At 38.6% G+C, this 26,748-nt stretch overlaps 2 protein-coding genes across 27 annotated transcripts in view; one reads left to right on the top strand and one right to left on the bottom strand.

Annotated features, from left to right (window-relative positions):
- The window catches only part of MLH1 (mutL homolog 1), a 55,429-nt gene extending 52,675 nt beyond the window's left edge, over positions 1-2,754 (top strand). For both annotated transcript variants that reach the window (XM_053600280.1, XM_053600281.1), the window contains one exon: positions 673-2,754. In XM_053600280.1, coding sequence (XP_053456255.1) covers positions 673-840 — 168 coding nt within the window. In that variant the 3' untranslated portion in view covers positions 841-2,754. The remainder of the gene's footprint in view (positions 1-672) is intronic.
- LRRFIP2 (LRR binding FLII interacting protein 2) overlaps positions 2,159-26,748 on the bottom strand; it is a 160,985-nt gene continuing 136,395 nt past the window's right edge. For 18 of the 25 annotated variants that reach the window (XM_053600290.1, XM_053600286.1, XM_053600285.1 and 15 more), the window contains 7 exons: positions 21,702-21,803; positions 21,281-21,413; positions 16,723-16,772; positions 15,571-15,691; positions 11,641-11,720; positions 10,736-10,840; positions 2,159-3,106 (listed from right to left, as the gene is read on the bottom strand). In XM_053600290.1, coding sequence (XP_053456265.1) covers positions 2,996-3,106; positions 10,736-10,840; positions 11,641-11,720; positions 15,571-15,691; positions 16,723-16,772; positions 21,281-21,413; positions 21,702-21,803 — 702 coding nt within the window. In that variant the 3' untranslated portion in view covers positions 2,159-2,995. The remainder of the gene's footprint in view (positions 3,107-10,735; positions 10,841-11,640; positions 11,721-15,570; positions 15,692-16,722; positions 16,773-21,280; positions 21,414-21,701; positions 21,804-26,748) is intronic. The other 7 variants (XM_053600292.1, XM_053600306.1, XM_053600298.1 and 4 more) reach the window with 1 other exon arrangement.

The following is a 26,748-nucleotide window of genomic DNA, read 5'->3' on the forward strand; positions in this document are numbered from 1 at the left end:
CTGACCACAGGTTTGCTAGGAAAGTCAGACTCCACAACTCCTTTTATAGGTCACCTTGACACAAAAGGGTCTGGGTTCCTACTTTTTCTAGTCACATGATATTGCTTTCCAAATGGACATATATTTCAGGGGAGGAAAAAGTGGGGAGCTGAAATAGTTTAACAATCAAAGGGTAGCCCACTGTAACATGTAACCCTCTCAGTGATTGCTTACAGTCTTCCCCTGAGATGAAGCAGTATGCTCCAGTTCATAGATGAGGAAACTGAAGGACAGTTAGCATGCTCAAGGATTCCCAGTCTGTAGGTGGTCACTCCAATAGAGAAGGCAAAGTAGCACACTCACCAAACTATGCTGAGAGTATTTCATATGACTGGAAAAATTTACCTCAAAGGAAGCAAGGACAGATGAAAAAGAACATTTTGTACATGAGACAGGGAAGGCTTAAAGAAAAAGAGGAACAATGAGGTAAAGTAATCCTTGTAAGCTGAATGGATTCAGTCCCACAAGAGTAGTGTTCAGGCCCGTGGGAACCCTGAGTGGCTGCCCTACAGAGGCTGCTTCCTAAGCATTATGTGACAGCCCATTACAAGCCACCAAGACTTTTCAGGCCCAGAGCATATCCCATCAGCCAGGATATCAAACAGGAAGGGTCATGACATCTTTCTTTTCCAGAGTGAAACAACTGGCTCCACTCCACACCCCTGGAAATGGACTGTGGAACACATTGTCTATAAAGCCTTCCGCTCACACCTTTTGCCTCCTAAACATTTCACAGAAGATGGAAATATCCTCCAGCTTGCTAACCTGCCCGACCTGTACAAAGTCTTTGAGAGGTGTTAAATATGGTCATCTATGGACTCTGGGATGTTTTCTTTCTTTGTATTTCAATGTTGCAGCATTTAAGGTTCAAGACTCTCATCTGCCTTCTAACTAGTAGCATTTCCCCCCATGCATGGTGAATTGATTACAAATAAATTGTCAGATGTGTCCTAATGGTAGTTCTGACTTAATTTCCTTATACTTGATAATTTTTCTAGATCAGTTTTCACCTAGTTATGTACTTGGTGGTATTGAAAAATCTGAATTTGAAACCCCACTAAGCATCTGATAAGGTGTTATACAGGCACTGTTACTAATTTTATCTTGGTTAGATTGGCATGTTAAAAAAAAAAAGAATTCTAAAAAAGTCTTGAAGATTTCCTAAATCGTGTTCTGATTCAATTCTTTCTGTATTCTCATGCTTTTTATAAGAGATTCTGAGCATGTCAGAGGTTCTGATGACATTGGCCATGAAAGAAACTTAACTGATCATCTATTAATATCATCAGTAACCAAAGCTAATTATTCTTAAGGAAAAAACTTGAGGAAAGAAAACAATCCTTACACAATCTGTAACAAGTGTGAGTTTTTATATTAGCCCACTTTGTTAAATGACTATGAATATTACCAGCTTAAGATAAGTTTCTAGGTGTTCTTGTTTGAAGGATGATCTCAGAAATGAGGTTCCTTGAGCTGGGAGAGTGGGGGGGTTGTCCGCGCCCTGAGTGACCTCTAGTAGAGGAGGAAAGGTTTCCTAGGCTGCAAAAGCAGGGCCACATAGTATGTTAGTTCCAGCTGGGGTGGGGGTGGGGTTCTAGGATACACCTGCATTTCAGAGTACCTTCCTGCCCACCCAAACGACACAACTGTTGTTACTATTAGAGAGAAAATTTATGAAAGATTATCTCAGGAGTTTAATATTCAAAATTTTTAAAATGAAAGGCTAATTACTCCAAGAAGGGAACAATTATTAGATACAGATCTTGTTCACTTTTGAGTTACCTTCATCTACTTTTAAGTCTAGTTTTATTTTATGTGCCTTGAGTCATTAAATTTTGCCCAATATATTTTCTATGTAAACACTCCAAAGATAAAATAATCATCTCAATAAAACCTCCTTGATTCTGGGAGCAAAAGAATTGAAAATTCTGCAAAACAGCTGCACTCAGTGATTAAAAAAAGAAAAACCTCTGCAACTGGATACCTTTGGAGATGAAATTAAAACTCTTTACAAAGTTCTATATTCCAGATTATTTTTCCATGAGAAGGTTATGAGGGATGTGGTTTTCATGATTTGTTTTAAAGGCTCCCATAACAAAATGAACGTGTCAGTAGCCAATTGTGGTTGGCAAAAGGATGTGTTTAATAAGAATCTTTAGGCAGATTTCCCACCTGCCTGCCCTGTCCTTCCCTCCTCCTTTTGTTTTGTCTGAGGTTCATTCCACAAATAAGCAGCAGATGAAATACTTTACAAGGTATAGCACAGTTAATATTGAAGAATAGGACCCTACTCTTACTTTAAGAGTATTAGGCCTTGGACTTCCCCTGCCCCATGCAATAAAGCAAGTTTTATATACACTCCCAATATTTTTTCCTTACATTTTCTTATATAAATTTAAATATTTTACAAAAAAGGCTTTTTCCTCCAAACATATAAATTTCAGTGAAACATAGATTCCCCACTTGTGAACTTGTTTCTTCACTAAAATAGAAATGCTATCAGATATCAAGGATGAATGTCTTGACCACTGGAGATCACTGAAGTTTGAATTGCACCGTGGAGAAGGCACTTGTGTTTTCTGAGGTCTCCAGCAAGTATCTCAGTGAGCGCTCATGGAATTGCTGTCCTCTTGACCCCATGCCAAGGCCTCTGAGTGGCCAGTCACTGAGGCAGTTGGGGGAAAATGTTGAGTAAACGTGATTCTAAAATTATGGAAATAAAAATAGCATGGACTGCTTCTTAGTCTAAAAATCAAACTATAAACAAAATCCGAAGTGTTCATTCATGAAGATTCAAACCTGCTTCATTCTCCCATAAATTATAAAATACAAAGGTGGCTATTTTAATGACAAAACTCAAACAGTACTACTGAAAGGGGTTTATGTCAATGAACAAAAAGTCAGTTCCTCTGGGCAGGGCCCCAAGGAGAAGCACCCACATCAAAGGGTGGCCTCCCTATTGCTGGGCCAGAAGTGCTGTCCTATTGGCCTTCATCTTCTCCAGGCGCTTGGCCAGGTGGCTGTTGGTCATCTCCATCTCCTCAATCTTGTCCAGCGCTGTTCGTAACTGAAGACAGGGAGAAGTCAGTCACTTCACATAGAAACAAAACCCAGTGCTATTTTATTTCCAACTATCTGGGAAATAAAGGCCCTGCTAATTGCAATGGCCTTGCATGGGATCTCACCCTGATTTCTTTTTCTGTCCGCGAGGTGTTAAGACAGTGATATTGAGGATTGTTTAAATCACACAAAGGATGTACAGTAGCTACAGAAATAGACCTGATTTGAAATAAACATATAAATTACCTTTTTACTCACTGTCTAACATACAAGTAAATTGTAGTCACTGTACAGGGTCAGGAACCAATATAAACATATGACTCCACTGCTTTTTCCTTAAGATGTAACCCAGTATTCCAATACTTTTATACTTTTTTAAAATTTTATTGTTGGGGATTCATTGAGGGTACAAGAAACCAGATTACACTGATTGCATTTGTTAGGTAAAGTCCCTCTTACAATCGTGTCTTACTGCCAAAAGATCTGGCACACACCAACTGCTCTTCCTTTCCCCACCCCTCCCGCCTTCTTTTTCTCTCTGCTCTCTCCTTCCCCCACTCCCACTGTGTCATTGTCATTAATTGTCCTCATATCAAAATTGAGTACATAGAATTCATGCTTCTTGTGATGCTTTACTAAGAATAATATGTTCCACTTCCATCCAGGTTAATACAAAGGCTGTAAAGTCTCCATTTGTGTGTGTGTGTGTGTGATTTTTGGCCGGGGCTGAGTTTGAACCTGGCATATGGGACCAGCGCCCTACTCCATGAGCCACAGGCGCCGCCCAAATCTCCATTTTTTTAATGGCTGAATAGTATTCCCTAGTGTACATATACCACAGCTTGCTAATCCACTCCTGGGTTGGTGGGCATTTAGGCTGTTTCCACATTTTGGCGATTGTAAATTGAGCTGTGATAAACAGTCTAGTGCAAGTGTCCTTATAAAAGTTTTTTTTTTTTTTCCTCCTGGGTAGATTCCCAATAATGGGACTGCAAAATCAAATGGGAGGTCTAGCTTGAGGTCTTTGATGGTTCTTCATACTTCCTTCCAAAAAGGTTGTATTAGTTTGCAGTCCCATCAGCAGTGTAAAAGTGTTCCCTTCTCTCTGCATCCACGGCAGCATCTGCAGTTTTGAGATTTTGTGATGTGGACCATTCTCGCTGGGGTTAGATGGTATCTCAGGGTGATTTTGATTTGCATTTGTCTAATAGATAGGGATGATGAACACTTTTTCATGTTTGTTAGCCATTTGTCTTCTTTAGAGAAGGTTCTATTCATGTCTCTTGCCCATTGATATATGGGATTGTTGGCTTTTTTCATGTGGATTAATTTGAGTTCTCTACAGATCCTAGTTATCAAGCTTTTGTCTAATTCAAAATATGCAAATATCCTTTCCCATTGGGTGGGTTGTCTATTTTCTTTGGTAGTTGGCTCCTTAGCTGTACAGAACCTTTTCAGTTTAATTAAGTCCAATTGGTTTAATTTTTTTGTTGTTGCAATTGCCACAGCAGTCTTCTTCATGAAGTCTTTCCCCAGGCTGAAATCTTCCAGTGTTTTTCCTATGATTTCTTTGAGGATTTTTATCATTTCATGCCTAAATTTAAGTCCTTTATCCATCTTGAATCAATTTTTGTGAGTGGAGAAAGGTGCAGGTCCAGTTTTACTCTTTTACATGTGGATATCCAATTCTCCCAACACCTTTTTTTTTTTCTTTTTTTATTGTTGGGGATTCATTGAGGGTACAATAAGCCAGGTTACACTGATCCAACACCAATTCTTAAATAGGGAGTCTTTCCCCCAGTGTAAGTTCTTGGTTTAACGAAGATTAGGTGGTGTAAGATGTTAGTTTCCCTTCCTGGTTTTCTATTCAATTCAAAATGTCTGTGTTTCTATTTTTGTGCCAGTACCATGCTGTCTTGACCACTAGGTCTTTGAAACACAGCCTAAAATCTGCTATGGTGCTGCCCCCAGCTTTGTTTTTATTACTAAGAACTGCCTTAGCTATACGGGTTATTTTCTGGTTCCATACAAAATGCAGAATCATTTTTTCCAAGTCTTGAAAGTATGATGTTAGTAGTTTAATAGGGATGGCATTGAATCTGTAGATTGCTTTAGGAAGTATAGACATTTTAACAATGTTGATTCTTCCCAGCCATGAGCATGGTATGTTCTTCCATTTTGTTAATGGTCTCAGCAATTTCCTTTCTTAGTGTTTAATAATTTTCTTTATAGAGGTTCTTCACCTCTTTTGTTAGGTACATTCCTAGGTATTTCATTTTCTTCGAAGCTGTGGTGAAGAGAGTTGTGACCTTAATTAGGCTCTCGACTTGGCTGTTATTGGTGTATACAAAGGCTACTGACTTGTAGACATTGATTTTATATCCTGAGACATTACTGTATTTTTTGATGACTTCTAAGAGTCTTGTGGTTGAGTCTCTGAGATTCTCTAAGTATAAGATTATGTCGTCAGCGGGCAGCGCCTGTGGCTCAAGGAGTAGGGCGCTGGTCCCATATGCCAGAGGTGGCGGGTTCAAACCCAGCCCAGGCCAAAAACCACAAAAAAAAAAAAAAAAAAAAAATGCCTTGAGCATTCCAAGATCATGTCGTCAGCAAAGAGGGAGAGTTTGACCTCCTCTGCTCCCATTTGGATGCCCTGTATTTCCTTGTCTTCCCTAATTGTATTGGCTAGAACTTCTAGCACTATGTTGAATAGTAAAGGTGACAGAGGACAATTTTGTCTGGTTCCAATTCTAAGTGGGAAAGCTTTCAGATTTACTCCACTCAGTAAAATATTAGCTATGGGTTTGTCGTAGATAGCTTCGATACGTTTAAGAAATGTGCCACCTATTCCTATACTCTTCAGTGTTCTGATTAGAAAAGGATGCTGGATTTCATCGAATACTTATTCTGCACCTATTGAAAGGATCACACGGTCTTTATTTTTGCTTCTGTTAATAAGGCGGATAACGTTTATAGACTTATGTATGTTAAACCAGCTGTGCATCCCTGGGATGAAACCTACTTGATCATGATGTATGACTTTTTTGATCATAAGCTGTAATCTATTGGCTAGGATTTTGTTGAGAGTTTTTGCATCTATATTCATTAGTGAAATTGGTCTGAAATTCTCCTTTTTAGTTGGGTCTTTTCCTGGTTTTGGTATCAGAATGTTTGCATTGTAGAACGTGTTGGGGAAGATTCCTTCCTCCTCAATTCTTTGAAATAATTTCTGCAGTACCAGAACAAGCTTTTCCTTGAAGGTTTGACAGAATTCTGGTGTGAAGCCATCCGGACCAGGGTATTTTTTTATTGGAAGATTTTTTATTATTTCTTTAATCTCAGGGGTTGAAATTGGTCTGTTCAGGAGTTCTGTTTCTTCCTGGCTAAGTCTAGGGAGAGGGTGTGATTCCAAATATTGATCCACTTCCTTCACATTGTCAAATTTTGGGGCATAGAGTTTCTGATAGTATTCAGAGATCTCTTATATGTCTCTGGCATCAGTTGTTATTTCCCCTTTATCATTTCTGATTGAGGTTACTAGAGATTTTACTTTTCTATTTCTAGTTAGTCTGGCCAAAGGTTTATCTATTTTATTTATTTTTTCAAAAAATCAACTCCTTTCATTAATTTTCTGAATGATTCTTTTGTTTTAAATTTCATTGATCTCTGATTTAATTTGTTTTTATTTTTTTTCTCCGATTTAATTTGGTAAGTTCTTTTCTTCTGCTGGGTTTAGGCTTAGATTGTTCTTCTTTTTCCAATTCCATAAGATGGCTTGTAAGTTTGTTGATGCTCTCTCTTTTCTGTTTTTCAAATGTAGGCATCTAAAGTGATAAATTTTCCTCTCAGAACTGCTTTTGCAGTATCCCAGAGCTCTTTGTAGCTTATGTCTTCATTGTTGTTATGCTCAAGGAAGTTAATGATTTCCTCTTTTATTTCTTCCTGCCCCCAACTGTCATTCAACAGAAGGTTGTTTAATTTCCATGCCTTTGTGTGGAGTTGAACGTTTTTGTTGGAGTTGAGTTTGAGTTCCACCTTTAGTGCCTTGTGATATGAGAAGATACAAGGTAAAATTTCAATTCTTTTGATTCTGTTGAGGTTTCTTTTGTGTCCTAGGATATGATCAATTTTGGAGAATGTTCCATGGGGCGATGAGAAGAATGTATATTCTTTACCTTTGGGATGGAGTGTTCTATATGTGTCTATCAAGCATAGTTGTTCTAGGGTCTCATTTAAGTCCCTTATATCTTTGTTTACTTTCTTTTTTTTTTTTTTGCATTTTTTATTTTTTTTTGTAGAGACAGAGTCTCATTTTATGGCCCTCGGTAGAGTGCCGTGGCCTCACACAGCTCACAGCAACCTCCAACTCCTGGGCTTAAGTGATTCTCTTGCCTCAGCCTCCCGAGTAGCTGGGACTACAGGCGCCCGCCACAACGCCCAGCTATTTTTTGGTTGCAGTTTGGCCGGGGCCGGGGCCGGGTTTGAACGCGCCACCCTCAGTATATGGGGCCGGCGCCCTACCGACTGAGCCACAGGCGCCACCCTTTGTTTAATTTCTGTTTAGGGGATCGGTCCAGTTATAAGAGGAGTGTTAAAGTTCCCTGTTATTCTGCTGTTACAGGAGATCATATTGCTCAGACTAAGGTCTGTTTCACGAATCTGGAAGCTTTTAAGTTGGGTATATAAATATTTAGAATTGCAATGTCTTCTTGTATTTTTCCCTTGATCAATATAAAGTGACCATCTTTGTCTTTTTTGACTTTAGTTGCTTTAAATCCACATGTATCTATAAATAAGATTGCAACTCCTCTTTTCTTCTGAATTCCGTTTGCCTGAAAAATTGTCTTCCAACCCTTACCTCAGAGTTTTAATTTGTCTTTTGAAGCCAGTTGTTTCCTGCAGACAGCAAATGGATGGCTTGTGTTTTTAAATCCAGTTAGCCAATCTATGCCTCTTCAGTGGGGAATTCAAGCCATTAACATTTATTGAGATAATTGATAAGTGCGGTAGTGTTCTATTCATCTTATTTTGTAAAAGTCCATTGCTTAGTTTTATCTTTTGCAACAGTGTGGAAGTTAGGTTCTGTCCTTTAATTTCTAAGTTCTTACTTTGCTGTCGATCCATTGTGATGGTCAGTGTGTAGAACACGCTGAAGTATTTCCTGTAGAGCTGGCCTTGTTGTAGCAAATTTCCTTAATGTTTGTGTATCAGTAAATGATTTGATTTCTCCATCAATTTTAAAGCTTAGCTTAGCAGGATATAGAATTCTGGGCTAGAAACTGTTCTGTTTAAGTAGATTAAAGGTAGATGACCACTATCTTCTTGCTTGAAAAGTTTCATTAGAGAAGTCTGCAGTCACCCTGATGGATTTGCCCCTATAGGCCAACTGGCGCTTACTCCTGGCAGCTTGAAGAATCTTTTCTTTTGTCTTGACTTTGGACAGGTTCATCACAATGTGCTTGGAGAACTCTGTTAGAGTTGAAGCAACCTGGGGTCAAATATCCCTCTGAAAGGAGTATGTCAGAATCTTTGATGATATTTGGGAAATTTTCATTTATAATATTCTCTAGTATGGCTTCCATTCCCTTTCTGGGATACCTGTAACTCGTATGTTTGAACCCTTCATGAAGTCCCATAATTCTGTCAGTGAACATTCTGCTTTCTCTCTCTTCTTTTCTGCCTCTTTAACTATCTGAGTTATGTCAAGAACTTTGTCCTCTACCTCTGAGATTCTTTCTTCTGCATGGTCTAATCTGTTGTTGATACTTTCTATTGCATCTTTAAGTTCCCTAATTGACTGCTTTAGTTCCTTCAGCTCTGCTATATCCTTTCTATATTCTTTGTATCATTCATCTTTTATTTGATTCTGTTTTGGATTTCCTTTTGGCTACTTTCCACTTTATCAGCAGTTTCCTTCATTGTTTCCATCATTTCCTTCATTGTTTTTGTCATCTGCATTCTAAATTCCCTTTATTTCATTTCTAACATTTCTTTATAGGTAAAATCCTGTGCAGTAGCTACTTTGCGGTCCCCCTTGGGGGTGTTGCTCTGGATTGGTTTTTCATGTTGCCAGGATTTTTCTGCTGATTCTTCCTCACGAGTGTTTTCTTTTATCTGTTTCCTTATCCTAATTTTTCTTTCACTTCCTCTTGCTCTTTAAGTGCCTCCGGACTAAGGTTTCGATGAGTGCTTTTGGTACAGGACAAGAAGGATGAGATTGAAGAACAAGAGGGGGAAAAAAGAAAAAGAAAGAAAGAAAAGAAGAAAAAAAAAAGAGACAGGAGAGAGGGTGAGTAAAAGAGAATATTGACAAAAAGAAGAGCGGCACAGAAAGAGGGTGATAGGAGCAGTATAGGTGTATAGTAGGGTACATTAACCCAAGCTTAAAAAACCCCAACCTCTGGGGGTGCCAGGTTGCGTGGTTCCCTTGAGATCAACAGCTCTTTGCTAGCCTATTCAGACACAGTACCCCACCTCCACCAAGTAGAGAGCAAAGACAAAAATGCTATAAGTCAAACCAAAACAAGCAAACAGAAAACTTTAAGGGATAAAATTAGGGGAAAAACCAAATAATAGGGGTAGAAACACTAGCAAAAATGAAGTTCTAATTGTTAAAGAAGGCAACAATGGAAAATTACATTTAAACTAGAAAAATGAAAAGAAAAAAATCTAGAGGGAAAATGTTGAAATTAAAAAAAAAAAGCAGTATATATACTATGCTGAATATTGTCTGGGCAACAGGTGATCTTCTGGGGCTTGAGATGTTAATCACAATGCTGATACGGCTATACAAGGTGGAGACTGGAGGCCTCTGCTGATTTCTCAAACCCCGTAGGGTGAAGAACCTAAATCTCTCCTCAGCCTGCTTAAAAGGCACTTTAAACTGCTAACCTTGGGTAAGCAGAAGCTTTCCCAGGAAAGCACTTGTTGCTGGAATCACTCCTGAAGTGGCTGTCCACTTACCCAGTGTGCCAAAACGGGTCTCACTCTATGCCCAAGGACCAAGGCTGTAAGGCTGCTCAGTCACTAGATTACTCGCCCAAGGTCTCCCACCTGATCCTTGCTCTGCAACCCTGAGGGCAGAGCTTACCAACGCAGTTTTCCCACAGTGGCTCCACATGGCCCAGAGCTGAACACTATTAACTCCATCCGGCTTAGCAGCTCAGTCTGGGGCCCTAGACAATGCTTAAAGTCCTCGGCGCTCTTGCCCTAAGTAGTTCAACTGAGTGCCAAGTCCAAAAAAAGCAAAACAGCTCACAGGTAAGGCCTTTCCAGTTTGCAATCTCACTGCTGCTGTACTTATAGCTGCCAGCGGGATTAGACCAAACGAACACACACAACCACTTGCCAGTTCTCTACTGCTTTTGTCCTTGTGGGGTCCAGAAGTCTCTTGCTGACTCCCTGTGTCCCCAAAGGGATGTTTGTGGGCAAAACCCACCAGCCAGAGATGCCTGGAGTCTTCTCTCCCCAGTCTCATCGTGCCCAGTTGCAAGGAGGCTATTATTTAGCCACCATCTTGCTCTCCCCCCACCCCCCGTCACAAGTATTCCATTTCTAATACAGCAAAGAAATTATCTCCAAAAGATTTTTTTCTTTTTAGGAACATGTTCTTCAAGAATCATAGTAAAACAAGTACCTCTCGTTGTAGCTTCCTTTTTTCTGCCTTTAGTTCATCTTCTACTTTCTCAGCATTCTCAGCAGCAGTTTTATATCTCAGCACCTGTCCCTCAAGCCGGTTAATCTGTAAATACAAGAACATAGGCCTCCAGGGTTGGGCACTAGAAATCACCACTTTCTGGTAGCCAAGATGGAAATAATGACATAATAATAAATTCCACATAATCTAACACTAACAAGTCCCCTCAGGGTGAGTCATAGCTCCTCTCAGAACCCAACTGCTATTTATAAATCAAGATATGTCCCCAGAGAGGATTACAGCTGTACAGTCATTAGAGGGCCAGTTTCCCATGTTAAGTTTTATGATGTCTATACTGTTTAAGTGCCAAAGTATCATTCTACAAGGAGACTCATTAAATGGAAAAGTTCTCAGACTTTTTGAAATATGTACTAAGCGATTTTGTTAGAAACTATGATCTTAAATTCTCTTGGAATATCTATAAAAAAACAATGACAGCCACAGTTTCCTATGTTTTTAGAGAAAACAGAAGACTGAAGTGCCTTGCCAGATGTTCTCTGCTGGCTTTTCTATTCAAATATAGAACTTTTACAGATCAGACTGCAAAGGCAGCCCACAGAAACCCAGGCTCATAGAATTAGCCACTTAGATACAAATATTTTTATGTATTTATTTATTTTTTGATACAGAGTCTCACTATGTCGCCCTCAGTAGAGTGCTGTCATGTCACTGCTCACAGCAATCTCAAACTCTTGTTCAAGTGATTCTCTTGCCTCAGCATCCCAAGTAGCTGGGACTTCAGGTGCCTGCCACAATGCACGGCTATTTTTTTTGTTGCAGTTGAAGAAGGAGATATGTTTAAAGGAAATTTAAATCACCCGGTACCCTATAAAAGAAGTACTTACACTTTGCTCCAAAGTGGTTATATCCTGTTCTGCTTTTGAAAGCTTAAATTTGTATTCACTAATTTGTCTGTTGGCATCTCCTAGAACAGAAGATAACAATGGATTATCTTCATCTCTCAGAGATGAGGTGGCAACACTTATGCAGCACAGAGAGGACCATGCAGTGTAGGACTACAAAACAGAAACACACACAGCAACTGCCCATCTTCAGCAGCTGGGGTTCTGGACTGCATATACCAAAAGAAGCTCTAGCACTTATGTTGCAACAGTATCTTTTGGAACAAGAGTTAGAAGAAAACTCATTCTTCACCCTATTATATGTGTGAGGAGAGCTTTGATAAAGGAGTAGTGCCAGTGAAGCAACAGCCCCTGCCACCTTTATCTGCAGCCCTGAGATCCAGGGGGCTTCCCTGGGCTTTCTGGTGCCCCGAATCCAGCTCTGTACCTTTCCACCTCCCAGTTTTTACTTCTGCTTTCTCATAGCTCAAGGACACTTTGACTTCACCTCTGATTTAAATCTTAACCAACCATGAACCTTTTGTAACAACTTGGATAGAACCAGAGACAGTTCTTCTAAGTGAAGTATCACAAGAATGGAAAAACAAACACCACATGTACTATTAAAATGAACTAAGTGATCGACACCAATGCACACTTATGGTAGTAAAACTCAATGCAAACCAAGGGGGAGAGGCTGAAATGAGTAAAGTATAGATAAATGAAAACCTAACAGGTACATGCACACTATCTGGGTGATTGGCACACTTAAAATCTTGACTCAAACTGTACAAAAGCAAATCACATAACCAAAATGCCTGTACCCCCATAATATTCTGAAATTAAAAAATAAAAAGCTTAACCAACCTTCAAGGCCAACCTCAATTTTTACCTTCTCCATGATTCCCCTTAGTTAATTATAACTGCTTACCGTGGTGTTCATTTTATTTATATTTCTTTTTTAATAACATACATCAGGCTTTTTAAATATTGTATGTATATATAAGGAGAGGGGTCTGTCTTAGTCTTCTTAAATCTACCTCTATAGCCATGTGTTTTGCACATAGTAGATACTTAATAAATATTTGCTGACATGAATGCTTTTCAATAATGTGTTGTGATAATGTGTTACAGCTAGAGCTATAAATCATTAAATGTACAGCTAATCTAAGAAGTAAATCACCTGAAATGAAAAGTTTAGAAATGATGGAGAAGATAAAAAATTCCCAGCCTCTGAAATGATTATAGAATCCTAATGCTTGCAAGAGATAAAACAAATATAACCTACCAAAGGAAATATTCAAATTACCTAAGAATGTTTCTATACTTCCACATGAACAAGGTTGCAATTTCCTATATAAATTTCAATGTAAGAGGTTTTTCTAAATGGACAGTTACTGTAACTGGGTTATAAAACTATCTTCCCTCAAAACCACCTCTGGTAGCCAAAGAGAGCTATTCCTATTTCTGAGCCCTAAAAAAAGAAACTTAAGGATATTAGTTTTTAATTCTCATCCCCAGAAACCTATTGGTTATCAAAATGTGTTGCTTCCTTCTTACTCTCCAAACTATCCATTCCTTACTATTTTCAAAAGTGTAAGTCCCAGAGACTTACCTTTCATCTCAGTCATTTCATAGGTGTGTTGAAATCCCATTCCAAAACACTGTACATAACAGCCAAGGCACTGTCCACAAAGGAGAGTTGCCTGGGCTCCTTTCCAAGGGAACTGCTTGCTTTGGTCTTTACCAGTCAGACGCAGCCTTCCCACAGTCCTGGTCAGCTTACTTCATTCTACACCTCCACCCTGGGTACTTTTCCCTACCTTCTGCAAAGAGCAGCTAGGAAACCTACCTGCTCTAGGAAGCATTCCCACATAAATGCCAGCCCATTACCCTGAAACTGATTCCTTTTGAATTTGCTGCTTTGGGCCAGTCTCTCAACCCTTTGCCCTGCCCTCTCTCTAAAACTACTGGCAACCATTGTACTGACTGATTTAGGTTCATCATCGTAGTTCCTAGCTCATCATAGTTCCTAGCCCGCTTCTCTCATCCTGGTCTTCACCTACCTTCCTCAACAAAGCAGTGTTCTCGATCAAAATACTCACTAGAAACATCACCAGGGTACTAACTGAGATCCAACAGAGGCAGTAATACCAATCTCAAAAGTTACTATTAATAAGCCTTAATCCAAAAAGTCTTTTCTAATGAGCCTAACTCAAAATATTTAGATGTAAAGGCCATAGAATAACCAAGATTTTAAAATTAGTTATAGAAAAATCACTATTCAAATTGAAAAAAAATTAAGCTTCCAGACAGCTGACCACAAGTTGGTTCCTGGAGGATGGCACAGCCAAGAGGGCCTTACAAGCCCCACAGCCCTTCCCCATACCTCGCCCTATACATCTCTTCATCTGTATCCTTTGTAATAAACCAGTAAATGGACACTTACTGTGGAAATGAATCAGATCTAAGAGTGATTAGTAAACAAAAGTATTCCAAAATCCCACTGGAGTAGAAGGGAAATGAGTTTTAAGACTACTACTCGGGCAAGACATGACTGCAAGAGGGACTTTACCTAACAATTGCAATCAGTGTAACCTGGCTTATTGTACCCTCAATGAATCCCCAACAATAAAAAAAAAAAAAAAAAAAAGACTACTACTCAATGTCCTCTGTTTAAGTGTCTCAGTTTTATGAACAACATTGCAATGAATATCCTTCAAGATAGAGCCATAATGAATCAAATGTAATAAATTCCTAGACTTGAACTGCTCAGATGAGAAGGGTATCCTTAAACCCAATGTATTTCCAACCTTTCATACACATATATGCTCAATGTTAAAATATAGCTTCCTTTAAAACTCAAGAGAGTGAGGATCCCACCTTGCAGAAAGCCATTCATTCCCCAGTGTTATTTTGCTCTAGTCAATGAAAGTGTCTGCATATAAAATGAAACATGCATTCAAATTTAAAGTTTGAGGTTCCCATTTTGAGAAAAGTTACATTTAATTCAATATTACATATGAATTTGGGTTTACAGATTTAAGTTGTGAAGAAAAGCTTTTTTTCTTAAACTTCATATCCAATACTTTTAGTTCTCTTAGTATTTGTGAAGTGAATGTGACAAACATTAAGGTGGGCCCACTGAGCTCCAACTGCTTAGGGTAACACTCTACTATAACTCCTTGTTTCTAGGCAAAATCTGTGATTTTCTTCTAACAACTAGAACATGGTGAGATAAAGGTACACATGTCCTGCCTCAGATTATAATATTATCATACATTTTATAAGACTTGCTCTCTATGTTGCTAGCTTTGAAGAAGCATATACCATGAATTCTATAATTGCAATGAAATGAATTTTTCCAACCACACGAGGCAGCTTAGAAGCAGTTCCTTCCCCAGTCAAGGTCCTAATGAGAACTCTGCCCTGGCTGACACTTTGATTTCAGGTTTTTGAGACCCTAAGCAGATGGCCCAGCTAAACCATGTCCAAGTAACTAGATAACAGCAAATATGAGATAATAAATGTGTGTTGCTTTAAAAAAAAAAAAAATCTGGAAAAATAAAATATAACTAACAAAGGCTATCTATATATGAATATCTTATCTTTAATAGGAGCTTAAAGATGATATGTGGGTATGGAAAAGGAGTGTCAGGTTGTCAAAGGCATTTCACTATCTACAAAAAGTTCTTAGAAATCACTTTGTTAAGAAAGGGTAAGAGCATTAATTAGTCCTCTCATTATCCTCTGAAGCCCACAGGCTAATAAAGCCTCTATTCACTTATGTTACTGACTAGAAAGCTTTTCTGGACTAGCCAGGGACTGACAAATTTTTGTAGCATAGCTCCTCTTAAGAAAAATGTATTACGAGACTCTTGCAGCTTGTTCACAATCCTACTCCTGGGACATGACCTGGCCCCTGGTACCTACTCTGCATTTCAATGAATTGCAAGTCCGAACCATTTTGTAGTCCCGTCAGGTCAGCCATGGTACCATCATTCCTGGAGCACTTCTGCCGTTCTTCCTCTAACTGAAGCTTGAGTTTTCTAAGCTGAAATGGAAATAAAGGTTCAGCAACCAATCTCTCAAATGAAACAGATGCTTGCCCCAATGGTCATATCATAGAATAAGGCAAATCCTCATCATATGGCCACACACATCATTCATTTGAAAACTATTTTGTTGTCTATGGCCATACCACCCTGAACATGCCCGATCTCGTCTGAAAACTATTTTGTTGAGTGCCTATTGTGGGACATACACTATTTTAGATGCTAGAGATAAGCTATAAACAAATGTCAAAAGGAGCAAATCCCAGGATCAGGTACTCCAATAAAAATACAAGAAAAATAGCCATATTTTATTATTTATGTATGTTTTACGGAACAGTACAAATTTTGGATATTTTTTGTTACTTCTATTAAAAACGAAAAAGTCCAGGCCAGGGTGAGTGGCTCATGTGTGTAATCACAGCACTTTGAAAGGCCAAGGCAGGAAGATCACTTGAGGCCAGGAATGTAACACCAGCCTGGACAACATAGCAATATCTCATCTCTACAAAAAAATGTTTTAATTAATAGTAGCTCAGTGTGGTGATGCATTCCCATAGTCCCAGCTACTCGGGAGGATTGCTTAAGCCAAGGAATTTGAGGCTGCAGTCAGTTATGATCTTAATCTTACACTCCAACTTTAGTAATAGAGCATATACTTACAGTCCCAGCTACTTGGAAGGCTGAAGCAGTAAAATCATTTGAGCCCAGCGTTCAGGGCTAGTCTGGGCAACACAGAAAGACTATCTCAAAAAAGAAAAAGAAAAAGTTCCAGGCGATGGAGACTGCTGCCTTAGGAACTCTGTAGAACAAGATTCCTTAAACTATGTGTCCCAAAAAAATCTTAAAAGAACAGGGAATAATAAAAAGGCAAAATGTGAATTATCTTTTTAGCCTTCAAATCTCATTTAAGTATTGATATTTGAAATAAGAACATATCTTTTTAATGAACATTTCAGTTTGCCATCCTTTTAGCATGTAACTTAGTCACTCAACAAGAGTATTACCTTCCAGTGAGAAAAATGCTTTTTACCTGCGATAGGAGCTCTTCCTTTTCTCCAGCAAGTTTTCGTAGCCTTACATCTAAAGCAAATGAAAAAACATTAAAAACTAATAATGATGTAGTATATAAACAATTTTAAAATAACTCCTCAAACTCATAAACAGAAAGTATTTACATTACTTATAGCTCTGCATATCAAAAGAAATAAAGGCTTTAATAGTATTATAGAAAGGTTCTTAATTATCAATTGTATTTCCATACAACTAATTGCTTATCAGGGCACCAAGCAGATTTGCTCAAAAAAAGCAGTGAGAGCCAGGCTCAGTGGCTCACACCTGTAATCATAGCACTCTGGGAAGACAAGATGGGTGGATTGCTTGAGCTCAGGAGTTTGAGACCAACCTGAGCCAGAGCAAGACACCAACTCTAAAAAAATAGCTGGGCATGTGGCAGTCACATATGGTCCCAGCTACTCAGGAGGCTGAAGCAAGAGGATCACTTGAGCCCAAGAGTTTGAGGTTGCTGTGAGCTATGATGCCACAACGCTCTACTGAGGGTGACCAAGGGATATTCAGTCTCAAAAAAAAAGAAAAGAAAAGCACTGAGTTTTCCTCTTAAAGACAAACTAAAGAATAAAGGAAATAATTTCCTTATCTCGAAAATTTGCAAGAAGGCAGATAACTCAAATGCCAAAGGTACTCCCAAAGTTAAGCCCTTAGCAGAAGAGATGGCAACACAGCAGAACCTACACAGTTGACCTCCTCCTTAACTTGTTCTAATTTTCACAGACCAGACATGCACTACTGTATATATCAGTACAGTAGGCCTAGTTCTTTATGTTGAAGTTCGTCACAGTCCCTTGGGTGATCAACTTACAGAGGTTCTACTGTATGTGAAAAAAGATGGGGGTAAGAGTAGGAATTGAGGGAAGGAGGGAGCCGGAATAAAGAAAAGAGAGGGGCACAATGCTGGAGGAAGCAAAGTCCCATCAAAGCTAGTGGGGGGAGGGAAGGGAACCCACTCTAAGATGAGGGAAGCCATTTATCTTTCCAAAAGGAATGTATTAATTTGCAATTCCACCAGCAGTGCAAAAGTGTTCCCTTTTCTCCACATCCACGCCAACATCTCTAGTCTTGGGATTTTGTGGTATAGGCTAGTCTCACTGGAGTTAGATGATACCTCAAAGTAGTTTTGATTTGCATTTCTCTGATGATTAAAGATGATGAGCATTTTTTCATATGTCTGAAGGCCGCGCGCCTGTCTTCTTCAGAGAAGTTTCTCTTCAAGTCCCTTGCCCAGCCTGAGATGGGATCCCTTGTTCTTTTCTTGCTAATGCGTTGAGTTCTCTGTGGATTCTGGTTATTAAACCTTTGTCGGAGACATAACCTGCAAGTATCTTCTCCCATTCTGAGGGCTATTTGCTTGCTTTACTTACTGTGTTCTTGGCTGTGCAGAAGCTTTTTAGTTTGATCAGGTCCCTATAGTGTATTTTTGAAGCAGCTTCAATTGCCGGGGGGGGGTTCATCTCATAAAAAACTTGCCCAACCCAGTTTCTTCAAGGGTTTTCCCTGCACTCTCTTCTAGTATTTTTATAGTTTCATGTCTTAGGTTTAAATCTTTAATCCAGTGAGAGTCTATCTTGGTTAATGGTGAAAGGTGTGAGTCCAGTTTCAGTCTTCTACAGGTTGCCAGCCAGTTCACCCAGCACCATTTGTTAAATAGGGAATCTTTTCCCCATTGAATGTTTTTAATTGACTTGTCAAAGATTAAATAATGGTAAGTAGCTGGATTCATCTCTTGGTTCTCTATTCTGTTCCAGACATCTAATTCTCTGTTTTTATGCCAGCACCATGCTGTTTTGATCACTAAATATAGTGATATAGTGTTTTGTAATATAGTCTGATGTCTGGTAGCGTGATTCCTCCTGCTTTGTTTTTATTTTTGAGTAATGTCTTGGCTGTTCGAGGTTTTTTCTGATTCCATATAAAACGAAGTATTGTTTTTTCAAGATCTTTAAAGTATGACAGTGGAGCTTTAATGGGGATTGCATTGAAATTATATATTGCTTTGGGTAGTATGGACATTTTAACAATGTTGATTCTTCCCAACCATGAGCATGGTATATTTTTCCATTTGTTAACATTCTCAGCTATCTCTTTTCTTAGAGTTTCATAGTTCTCTTTATAGAGATCTTTCACGTCCTTTGTTAGATAAACGCCCAAATATTTCATCTTCTTTGGCACTATTGTGAATGGGATAGAGTCCTTAGTTGTTTTTTCAACTTGACTATTGTTGGTATATAGAAAGGCTACCGATTTATGAATGTTGATTTTGTAACCTGAGACGCTGCTGTATTCCTTGATCACTTCTAAAAGTTTTGTAGTAGAGTTCCTAGTGTTTTCCAGATATACAATCATATCATCTGCGAAGAGCGAAAGTTTGATCTCTTCTGACCCTATGTGGATACCCTTGATCGCCTTTTCTTCCCTAATTGCGGTGGCTAAAACTTCCATTACAATGTTAAAAAGCAATGAAGACAATGGGCAGCCTTGTCTAGTTCCTGATCTGAGTGGAAATGATTCCAACTTAGAGATCTAAAAATAGACATGCCATTCAATCCTGTAATTCCTCTACTGGGCATATACCCAGAAGACCAAAAATCAAATCATAATAAAGACATTTGTACCAGAATGTTTATTGCAACCCTATTCATAATTGCTAAGTCATGGAATAAGCCTAAATGCCCATCAATCCACGAATGGATCAATAAATTGTGGTATATGTATACCATGGAATACTATGCAGCCTTAAAGAAAGATGGAGACCTTACCTCTTTCATGTTTACATGGATGGAGCTGGAACATATTCTTCTTAGTAAAGTGTCTCAAGAATGGAAGAAAAAGTACCCAATGTACTCACCCGTACTATGAAACTAATCTAGGACCTTCACATGAAAGCTATAACCCAGTTACAAGGTAAGAATAGGGAGAAGGGGGAAAGGGAGGGGAGGGAGGGGGGAGGTAGGTAGAGGGAGGGGAATTAATGGGATTACACCTGCAGTGCATCTTACAAGGGTGTATGTGAATCTTAGTAAATGTGGAATGTAAAGGTCTTAGCAAAATGACTAAGAAAATGCCAGGAAGGCTATGTTAACTTGTGTGATGAAAATGTGTCAAACGGTCTATGAACCAAGTGTATGGTGCCCCATGATCATATTAATGTACACAGCTATGATTTAATAAAAAAAAGAAAGAAAGAAAGAAAATAAGATGGGGAAAGCCAAGGGTGAATCTGTGCCTGATGGTAGGCTCACTAGGGCTCACTGCAGCCTTTGGTGAGGTTTGCTTCTCCTCAAGGCTGCACTGAGGAGAGATCCATAATTCAATAAAAGAAGCAGAGGATATTTGACCAATTACCCTCTGCAACCATCTAGGGTCAAAGCCAAATATAAGTTTTAGTTTCTTTAGCACCTTCCATATAAGCAAGGAAATACTCTGGGCTGCTTATAGCTACATACTCATTTCATTCTCTACCTCTTCTCTCTCACTCACCTAGCATTCTGCTTTATCAAAGAGACCTATAACTATATTTCTGGAATTACAGAATGTGCTTACTTACTAATTTTTTATTTATTATTATTATTGTTTTTTTTTTTGAGACAGTGTGCCACTATGTCACCCTTAGAAGAGTGCTGTGGCGTCACAGCTCACAGCAACCTCAAACTCTTGGACTTAAGCATTCTCTTGCCTGTAGTCCCCTAGCTGGAACTACAGGCACCCAACACAACGCCTGGCTATTTTTTGGTAGTAGTTGTCATTTTTTGGGAGGCCGGGTTGGATTTGAACCCACCAGCTCCGGTGTATGTGGCTGGCACCCTAGCCACTGAGCTACAGGTGCAGAGCCACTTACTAATTTTTAAAATGTTTTTTCAGTTTGCTTCACTCTTACAGTATCTCCCACTTCCAGAAAATCTACACATATATGAAAAAAAGATGAAAAGGGAAAAAAAGATGGTTTTTAAAAAAATACATGTGAGCTGAGGATACAGTATCTGTGCATTTTTCTTCCTCTAGAGTAGTTTTTTAGAAGGGGCAATGAATGAGCACCTTTGTGGTTTCCTGGAGAGAGATGTCATTCAATTCTGAAAGGGTTAAATTTAAGAGGCTTGGAAGCTCCCCACTCCGTGGTCTTGCTCATCTATTTCTTGACTTAAACAATGTGGTAGCAAAGAACTACAGAACCTGGAACATAAAACCAGGTGTTCCAGAAATAAGAACCATCCTCAAGAAGTCTTCCCTGGTAGCCCACTGCTTTCCTGGGACAAGTGTACTGTACTGTATCTCTTTGCATAAAGTTGTTAGTTAAGTGAAAAAAGCAATGTGTATATACCCACTGGGCTTCCATCTAGCGGCCTTTTAGAACTCAGATGCTGGTTCCCAAGATCAAGAATGTCTGAAGATAGTGAGCCCAGATTCCTCCTAGCACAGATCTACTTAAGTTTCAGAATGCCTTTGTATGTTTTCGTTTTTCAGGCCAGAATATGAAAAAAGCAGAAAGCCCAGCAGGGCAACATTAATCTGAGTCTTACCTAGTGGCCCTTCTCCTGCTGACTCCAAGACCTGAGCAGCTTCCTGAGACACAACGGTAATGGCTCCAACCACTGGTTCATGACTGACATCACCATTGGGGGTACCGTCGGGAATTATAACTAAGCCATGTTTCTGTGAGGAAGAAAGAAACTCACCATCACAAAAGATGGCTCACACCTAAGCAGTAAACTCTATGAGGTAACTCTGCAACAATGTATGTCGCCACAGGCAAACCTGGCTAGAATTAGTTACATGGAGTATGCTCTATGGAGGAAATGACTCAAACCTACCAAAACTGGACTAGGGAATAAACACTGTAGTTTGTGGTCAGGCTAGGAAAGATGGCAGGATGAAAAGAAGGAGACAGAGTAAAGCAAAGGAGAAAGAGTAAACCTGAGCTCCAAGCTAGTGCTGACATACCTCTCCCGTCTTCACTGTCTCCTGCAGGTCAGCCAGCTCCTCTCTGAGCAAATCTCGCTCATTCCTAAGGCAGGCAATGTATTCTTTTTGTTTCTCTAGGGCCTGGTTAAGCAGGGTAGCAAGGGAAGGAATGGCACAGAAAAAGAGCAGGTGAAAGGTAGCAGAGAAGTACCTAATTCAAATAAGAAAAGATAAAGACATAAAAAGCAAAGAAGCAGTCAAAAGACTAGAAACAAGCAGTCAGTTATGGAAGGAAATACAAGATTATATGAATATATATCTCTAAAAGAGAGTTTTAATGCAAACTCGCTCTCATGCACAAATAAATTTAGCAAACCATGCTTATCACATCAAGCAGGGAAACAAATCTTTCTTTTCCAGTCAATGAAAAGAACAGGAAAAGGAAGATGAAGACACCAGAAAGAATAATATAAATTTTTCCTTACTGACCTCCTCAGTAAATTTTCACTTGGGAACAAAAAATCCACATTTCATGTTTAACTAAAATAGTAGTGTTTAAGAATATACTTGATTTTAAAAAAAACTTAAAAATGGTTTTGGGTAGGCTGGGCACGATGGCTCATCCTAGCATTCTGGGAGGCGGAGGTAGATAGACTGCCTGAGCTCCCAGGTTCGAAACCAGCTTGAGCCAAAACGAGACCTCATCTCTAAAAATAACTGGGTGTTGTGGCAGGTGCCTATAGTCCCAGCTACTCAGGAAGCTGAGGCAAGAGAATCGCTTTGAGCCCCAGAGTTTGAGGTTACTGTGAGCTATAATGCCACAGCACTCTACCAAGGGCGACAAAGTAAAATTGTGTTTCAAAAAATGGGGGGATCGGGGGAGGTGTCCGGGAAAAATGTAACTAGTAGACACAAGGTATTTTAATTAAATATTAGCTGCATGATTTTTCTCCAAGTAGTGTGGCAAAATACTTAAATACTACTTAATTCAAAATGACTAATTTCCAAAAGGATTTTCAAGAATCTATTCTGTCAATTAAATATAATTAAGACTCATTTGGTCTTCTAATATACTTTCAAAATGTGAAGAAATAAAAATAAAATGCTAACAAAGTAAATACAGCCCACCTATGGAGGACATAGAACTCAAAATCAAGATTTTAAGTCCTGGCACGTACTTATTCTAAGCCTCAGTTTCCTCATCTGAAAAAGAGGGGATAATAGTGCCCATCCCATAGGCAGAGGTTTCCAGGTATATTCAGAGTAAAGCATTGCAGGCAGTGAAGGTTCAGGAAAAGCAAATTGGCTTTTCATTTGCAAATTCCCTACTAATTCCTGAATCTCACAACTGTCAGAGCTAAGGACAGTTGCAGAAGCAGGAACATACTTTGGTCATCAGTGACCAATCATATTATAAAATAACAAACCCAAATTAAGTACTCTAGGAAGGAACCACACAGCTGGCCTATTTGCAAAAGCCTTTCTCCACATATTTGTTCATATGTTTAATGTTTTCTGCCACCATTCCCATTAGTCTAAGAAATTAAACCATAATAGTTGCCTCTCAGTTTACTGGTTTTAGAAATGGGACAACTAGGGCGGCGCCTGTGGCTCAGTCAGTAGGGCACTGGCCCCATATACTGAGGGTGGTGGGTTCAAACCCAGCCCTGGCTGAACTGCAACCAAAAAATAGCTGGGCATTGTGATGGGCACCTGTAGTCCCAGCTACTTGGGAGGCTGAGGCAAGAGAATCGCTTAAGCCCAGGAGTTTAGAGGTTGCTGTGAGCTGTGTGATGCCATGGCACTCTACCGAGGGCCATAAAGTGAGACTCTGTCTCTACAAAAAAATAAAAATAAAAAAAAAGAAATGGGACAACTAACTACTTAATTCCTAATAGCTGAATAACTGGGCAATTTTTAATATCATTATTGTCTTATTCTCCAACTAACTGGGAGTAAGTAGATTTATTATCTATTTGGATGATAGCAACTACTGCTTGCATAGCACAAATTATATGGCAGGCACTATTTTATATATGAAATTTCTCCCTTCACTACTTGGGAGGCTGAGGCAAGAGAATTGCTTAAGCCCAAGAGTTGGAAGTTGCTGTGATCTATGACCCCACAGCACTCTACCAAGGGCGACATAGTGAGACTATCTCAAAAAAAAAACAAAAAAAAGAAATTTCTCCCTTCCATATCCCATAATGTACTTGTATTATCCCCATTTTACAGATTAGAAAATTGAAGCTCAGATTTTTTTCACCCAAAGTCGCACTAAGTGCCAAAGTTAGAAAATGAGTCTAGTTCTTTGTGGTTCCAAAGCTCTTGTATATAGTTTTATATCACAGTGCTATGAAGGCCACATTATACATACATGTATTCCCTTACTGTCATCCTAGATGATGGTGGAAAGTAATTATGGCCAAGTCCTAATTCTTCACTTAACCAAACTGTACTGTCAATATCTAATTTCAACAATTACTTATATGATGGGTCTCAAGTCCCTAGAAATTGATAATTTATATGGTTTCTAGTACCATAAGGCATTTGGTATAATGCTTCTAGCTAGTATTCACACTCCATAATATTAACAGACAAACATAAAGAGAACAGTGCAGCGCAATACTTTCCCATCTGTTAAAAGTCACTCTACTCTCCACTGGGTTAGCTGTTTTTGGTTATTGGTATCTTTGTGCATTGTTATGCTGTGCCTCACCACATAGCACAACATGCTCGATTAACACAACACTACTGAATACTTAGGAACACGCCCCTGTAGAACTAGGAATTCTAGCAGATGCTAGTACATGACATTTGCTCCTCTACCACATCTTCTAGCACCAAGTTTTATTTTTACTTTTGGACTTTTTAATTTCATCTTCCCATAATTATACATAGGAAAATAAAATATATCATGTAAATTTACCCATTTCACCACAAAGTTTGAACACTACTAAAATAACTTATAATTGTATCAAATGTATCCCCACTGGATCTGAAATCCTCTGTATTACCCAACCATATAACTACTACTCTGAGGTTTGCATGTAACAATAGTTCTTACAGTGGGATTTTTTTTAGAGTAAAAAGTACATGTTTGAGGAGATCAAAATAATTCTTTATCCCTGACCTACCTCAAATTCTAGCATCAAAAAGCCAAAAGGATATATATAATGGGCTGAACTTTGGGGGCAAGAGGTTAATTCTCCATAAAATTGCACTAGCATACAAATATCTTTAGTTAGAAAGGGGCTGAGTTTACGGTGAGCTATAAAATATACAAGTTCCTCTTATGAATCAATTCTATAACTGGACTTCCAGCGCTCAGAACTATAGTGGAGTTATAGGCAAGGAAGAACTAAAGAAAACTGAACTTCAACCTAGGGATAATGCTTTCCATTAAGTTTAATACTAGTAATAAAAAAGAAAATAGTAAGTGTTGGTGAGGACATGGAGGAAGTAGAACCCTTATGCACTACTGATGTGTATGTAAAACGGCACAGCTACTATAGAAAACAGTATGGCTATTCCTCAAAAAAATTAAAACATAGAATTACTATATAATCAAGCAATTCCATTTCTGGGTATATACCTATACCTCAAAAAGTTGAAATCACCTATGTTCATAGCAGCATTATTCACAACAGGCCAAGGTGGAAGCAACCCAAGTGTCTATCAACAAATGAATATGGTATATACATACAATGAAATATATTCAGCCTTAAAAAATAAGGACATTCTGACATAAGCTGCAACATGAACCTTGAGGGCATTATGCTGAGTGAAAGCAAGTCACAAAAGGACAAATGCTATATAATTTCACTTATATGAAGAGCTAGAGTAGTCAAATTCATAGAGACAGAAAGACAGGGTGCTGGCAGGAAGGGGGAAATGGGGAGTTGTTGTATAATGGGTACAGAGTTTCAGCTGAGAAAAGTAAGTTCTAGAGATGCATAGTGGTTGACTGTGGCCCAAAAATGTGAATGTACTTAATGCCACAAAACTGCACACTTAAAAATGGCTAAAATGGTAAATTTTATGTTTTTTGTAATTTAGCGTAATTTTTCAAATTCAAAAGAAGGGTCAAGGGATGGATGAACTAGTGATACACACAACAACTTGGATAAATCTACAGAGACTTATACTGAGCAAAAAAAACTAAATTACAAAAGGTCATACACTGTATGATTCCATTTATACAACATTCTTAAAATGGCAAAATTATAGAAACAGAGAACAGATTAGTGGTTTCCAGGGCTTGGAAGAGAGGGTGGAAAGATAGCAGATATGGCTATAAAAGGGCAAGAGGAATGATACGTTATGGAAATGTTCTGTAGTTTTATTGTATCAAGGTCAATATCCTTGTGGTATTATATCGTGGTTTTGCAAGATGTTTCATTTGGGTAAAACTAGGTAAAGGGTATATTTCTCTGTATTACTTCTTACAACTGCATGTGAATCTAAAATTTTCTCAAAATAAAGAGTTCAGTTTTTAAAAAAGTCAAAGGAACATACTGCATAGCACACAGAACAGAGACATGCACTTGTGCAATAAATTCCAAGACAACTTAAAAACCCAAATAATTTATATCTTAACCATTGACATGCCACTTTTCTGATAACAAAAAATTTTGTTTTGTTTTGAATAGCTATATCACTGGACTGGGAGTTGTAGGGTTTTTCCATGGCTTGTCCAAGATAGTTTAAAATACTAAGACAATTATACAAATTATAAATCTGCTACCAGCAGATCTGTACTAAAGAAAATTATGTATGGTGCTAAAAGAAGCCCCTTCTAAATAAGGACCAAATTTTAACTAATCTTTACATATTGCCTACTTTGTGCCACACATGTTTTTTTAACATCTCATTTTATTAGCTCACAATCACAATTTCAAAACACCTAACAAAGTGTTGCTTTGTCCTCCAAAAAGCTTTTCTAGTAATTTCTCAGTAACATAAACATCAGAAAAGTATCTATAAAGGTATCTTCAGTTCTTTAAATTTTTGATCTATGAACTCAAAAGAAATGTGGTCTTCCCAGGTGTTTGTTAAGGAAAAGATGGAGTCCTTGGAGCAATGG

This window comes from Nycticebus coucang, chromosome 8 (genome assembly GCF_027406575.1).
Source record: "Nycticebus coucang isolate mNycCou1 chromosome 8, mNycCou1.pri, whole genome shotgun sequence".
In the NCBI taxonomy this organism is placed as follows: domain Eukaryota; kingdom Metazoa; phylum Chordata; class Mammalia; order Primates; family Lorisidae; genus Nycticebus; species Nycticebus coucang.